Source organism: Octopus bimaculoides, chromosome 21, assembly GCF_001194135.2.
Source record: "Octopus bimaculoides isolate UCB-OBI-ISO-001 chromosome 21, ASM119413v2, whole genome shotgun sequence".
Classification (NCBI taxonomy): Eukaryota; Metazoa; Mollusca; class Cephalopoda; order Octopoda; family Octopodidae; genus Octopus; species Octopus bimaculoides.
In genome coordinates, this window is record NC_069001.1 from 32,965,123 (window position 1) to 32,969,850 (window position 4,728).

General features: G+C 36.0%; 1 protein-coding gene across 3 annotated transcripts in view; it reads left to right on the top strand.

The window, feature by feature from the left end:
• Nucleotides 1-411: 411 nt before the first annotated feature.
• Nucleotides 412-4,728, top strand: part of LOC106880510 (potassium voltage-gated channel subfamily H member 8) — a 136,251-nt gene continuing 131,934 nt past the window's right edge. Inside the window, exon 1 of one of the 3 annotated variants that reach the window (XM_052975401.1) lies at nucleotides 412-1,617. In XM_052975401.1, the coding sequence (XP_052831361.1) occupies nucleotides 1,542-1,617 (76 nt within the window). In that variant the 5' untranslated portion in view covers nucleotides 412-1,541. The remainder of the gene's footprint in view (nucleotides 1,618-4,728) is intronic. The other 2 variants (XM_052975402.1, XM_052975403.1) reach the window with 2 other exon arrangements.

The window sequence follows — 4,728 nt, forward strand, 5'->3', positions numbered from 1 at the left end:
CACACACGCACACACACACACACACACACATATATATATATATATATACATACGTGTGAATGCTTTGTAAGTGCTGCGGAAATATTTTGAACGGTATTGGAAGTTCATCGCTTATGCTTAGTCGAGTCTACTGCACTTGTTATCATATTGATTTCTTACATAGAAATATAAATCCTGCGATTAAAAAAAAAAGAAGAGGAAATGGTAATATGTGACATTCATGCTTTCGTCTAGAACATTAACGATGTTAATTCAGGTGACAATGGCTATAAACAGAAAACTAAACGAAAGTGCGGTCTGGGCTCGCCAGGCGCTCATGTCATTTCTTCGTAGCGCTTTGCCTATCACATATGATAAACTATAATGAATAGATGTTTACTTCTTGGCAAAGCTGAAGTAACTCATCACGAATTAAAGTGATTCGACAACAAATACATGTAAATATGCAAGCCGCTTACGAACGACTACATAGGTTTCCTCTTAATCTCCTCCTTTCATCGTCTCTGATTTCATTTTTCCCACCTTCTTTCGTCTTTCTCTTCTTTTCTCTTTCAAATCGTCCTGCTATAAACCAGCCACCGGCTAAAGTTTTTCTTTTTTCTTTTTTTTTTTTCATCAATGTTTTACTGAAGGCCAGCTATTTCAATCTGTAGCAGCAGTCTTCCACTGATGTGGATTGTTAAAGTACAAAAATAGAACAAATTACTCAAATATTATACACAAACATAAACACGTAAACACACGTGCATGCTTGCAAACGTACATAAACTTCAGACATATATTCATATATGCGCACGCTTTTATCGTATTGTAAACACACGCGCTGACACACCAACACTAACACACATTTTCTATCTTTAACCCTCACACGCACATAACTCTGGTATTTACGCGTGTATATTTGCATATACCTCTTTAAACATATATATATATCTTTGCATGTATTCACACAAGGCACGTCAAGAAGAGAGAACAATACAAAAAAGTATTTAGGCAATCCAACTGCTTAGTAATTAACAAGCATAAATCGACCATGGAGGTCCTTTTCTGAGAAAATTACCGATAAGTTTACCAGTCGGTGGGTTAAGCATGTGAGAATTCCTGTAGACTCAGCGGAATCTTTACCTGACCTCGAAGAGAAAACGGTTCTCGTTGACAACTTATCCGTGATTTTTATTACTCTTTATTTTCATAAGTTGTTTCCGAGAGAAAAGAATCGCTCACACAACCCTACCACCACCAGCAAAAGCACCTTATCTATCTATCTATATATCTATCTATTTATTTATATATCTATCTATCTTCATATTCTCCCCCCCCCCGCCTCCTTTTATTGTTTTTTTTTGTTTCGTTTATAGAAAATTATTAAAAATTAAAATTTAAATCCGATGAAAAGGAAGCGAAAAAAATAAAACAAACTAACAATAATGACGGTTAAAAAAAATAATGAAGCCTTTGGATTTTTACTGAACTTTTACTTCGTCTAATTAAAAAAAAAGACCAAGTTAGGATAAAAGAAAAAGTGGAATTTAACTGCAACAATGCCTGTCCGAAGAGGCAGAAGGACAGCCGGTAATAGGTTTCTGGATACTATAATAAACCGAGTTGAAGGATCCGGTGAGTACAAGGGGAATTTTGTTGTTCCAGTCATTGTGTTTTTGGTGACGGGAGAGAAAAGTATTGTTGTTTTCTCTTTTCTTTTTTTTTACAAGTGTATTTACTGTGTATCGAGTTTCAATACTCCTGCATACAAGTTAGTGTATGAGTATATATTTACATATAAGGACATATATGTATGAAATAAATATATGTATGCGCACATGAAGTAATTGTTAGGATGTGTGTTGCGCACATGAAGTAATTGTTAGATGTGTGTGTGTGTGTGTGTTTGACACTGTATAATTGTCTGATCAATATGTATGTTCGTGCAAGGAAAATCATGGGAGCATTATAGCATGCGCTCTATCGGAACATATTTATTATAATTTGCGGCCCACCTGGGACTTATACACTGCACGATGATAATAATAAAAAGAAAATTATGATTGAGTTTAAAAATCATCATACACTTTATTAAGATACCTGACTGATATTGGTTTCAAATTTTGGCACTAGGCCAGCAAGTTCGGGGGAGTGCTCGACTGGTACTTATTTTATTGCCCTCGAAAGAATGAAAGGCAAAGTAAACCCTGGCGGAATTTGAATACACGATTCATGTTAGGACACGCATAAAGTGGCGAGCTGGCAGAATCATTTGCACGTCAGACAAAATGCTTAGCGGTATTTCGTCTTTCTTTGCGTTCTGAGTTCAATTCCACCGAGGTCATTTTGCCTTTCAGGGTCGATAAAATAAGTATCAGTGGAGCACTGGTGTCGATGTAATCGACTTACTCCTTCCCTTGAAATAATTAACTACATAAAGGTATCGAATCCTTCATATTACTTCCACCTAAATACTTTAATGATATACATATATTATAATGCTTCAAATCTTCTGTAAATTTTCTTAGCACAAACTCAGAATGCAGTGCAAGTTGTTAATATCCGTGTAATGGAAAAACGCATCTTCCTTCTAAATTAAACGTGAAGTTTGGCACCCTTTAAGGAAGGGGAAGGAAAAATATAGGCCTCTATTTTGTTGTCATCTGTCACATTTTCTTGTTGAATTCATTTTTAGCATAACTCTCCTTCTTGTGGTGCGTTTAGAAGTTAAATTTCACGTCAAAAATACAAACGCGTTTTCTTCTGTTGAAATTAGCGTGTAATAAGTATGAATATCCTATAGACACGTGTACCTTTCATGAAACTCAAGCCGTATCACTGTGATACTGTGTGACAAAACCGGACCTTTGAATTACAAATGAGAGAGAAAGAGAATTGATCTAGTATTGGTATTTTACTTGCTGACCCGAATGGATAAAAGTTTAAGTTGATCTCAATGGGAATTTGATCTCAGAAAGACAGAATCGTCACTGCAAAATATTCTCTCCCACGAGCTAAGTTACCCTACCAATTCGTTGCGACTATTTTCTCGGCTTGAACTTCTGGTCACCCCTCTATGAAGTCGGATCATGAAGGAGTCTAAGTTAATCCTTTTTTATTAATGAAGTTGGATAGAGTATAAGTAGACTGTGCATAAATTACCGATACTTCTGTTGACCGCACTCGATAACAACACCAATTTAGATAAATGCATACTAACTACGCGCACACACGCACACACACATACACACACACACACACACACACACTGTGTGTGTGTGTAAAAGTGTATTGTATGTATAATACGTAATATAAAATTTATTATGCACCTGACTGTAGAATGAAAACTGGATCATGTGTAATTCGCATCCTGTATCTTTATTGCACCCATCAGATATTTGCATTATTTGAAATCATGGCTTTTTGAATTCCCTTAATTCACATTCGTGAATTAACAACACTTTTAAAATTAGTAGTGAAACAGTTACATTTTTTAACTAAATTACAGAAACAGTCTGAGTGTCACTTATCTCTTCCAAAATACCTCTACAGTTATCTTATATAATTTAGTACACAATGCCAGTAGTAATTTTTTTATGCTGCTTGATTCTATGGAAGTGCTACTTTATTTAACCCTTTAATCCATCATTTTAAAACCATTGCTAAACCAGTTATTAAGAAAAAACTGTTGATGTTATTTTCTCTTGAAAGGATTAAAGACGTAAAGCTTAAATCAAAGAATTGATTTTTTTTTTTAATGTCGACGTACCGGCTGAAGAGTTATTGGTGCGTTTTGTCACCATTGCTGTTTGATGTCCAAAGCAAATAAATTTTAGTGATTTAGTCCATCATTTCTAAAGAGACAGCATCTAAATCCAATTTTATCTACAATTCGGCCATATGAAAAATAGTATTGGGCATATTACTGGTCGACGAATATTCTCTTGCGGAATTTCTGGCCAAGTTTCATGCATTATGTCCCAGAGGTGTTCAATAGGGATGATATGTGGTGATTGGCTTGGTCATGGAAGCCTTTTAATGCCATTATTCTCATCCAACAGATCTTCGATCATTTTAGCCGTGTGACAAGGAGCCCCATCTTCCATAAATCTTTTCACATCAAATTCTTCATCACAGAGTCTCCAGACCCACACTCGACCACTGTCAGGAAATACAGCAAATCTAGACTCATCAGAGAATATGACAGTGTCCCAAAATGCTAGTAGCCTCTTCACCATCTCACTGGCCCAATCTTTTCTCCGCTTGATGTTGACTGGTCGAAAAAGTGGCTTCTTTCTTGCTGCTCTGCCATAGTCACAAAGTTTGTGGAGATACGTGACAGCTGTTCTGGGACTGACATCAACTTGTTCTGCTATGTCAGAGGCCTTGCAACGAGGATTATCCTCCACACTTCTCTTAACAAAGAGAAGGGTCTGTCAGAGGGCCCTGGTTGATCTGGGTGAGGTGATGCTGACTCCTTTCCTTCTATGGTAAATTGCACAATCACTCTATTAACTGTAGAAAGGTTTTCTGCGATTTTTCACTGACTATGTTCACCTTCACAATGACCCACAATACAGCCTCTTAGAATTTCAGGCAGTTCCAAGGCTTCTTTTGTACAACGCATGATTAAACAGTTATATATAGAACCTGAACATAAAAATATCAATTAATAAAAAATATAAACATTTAAGTGTGAGAATAAACTTAAAATGATGTTTTATGGGGTGTGTATTTACTTCTATC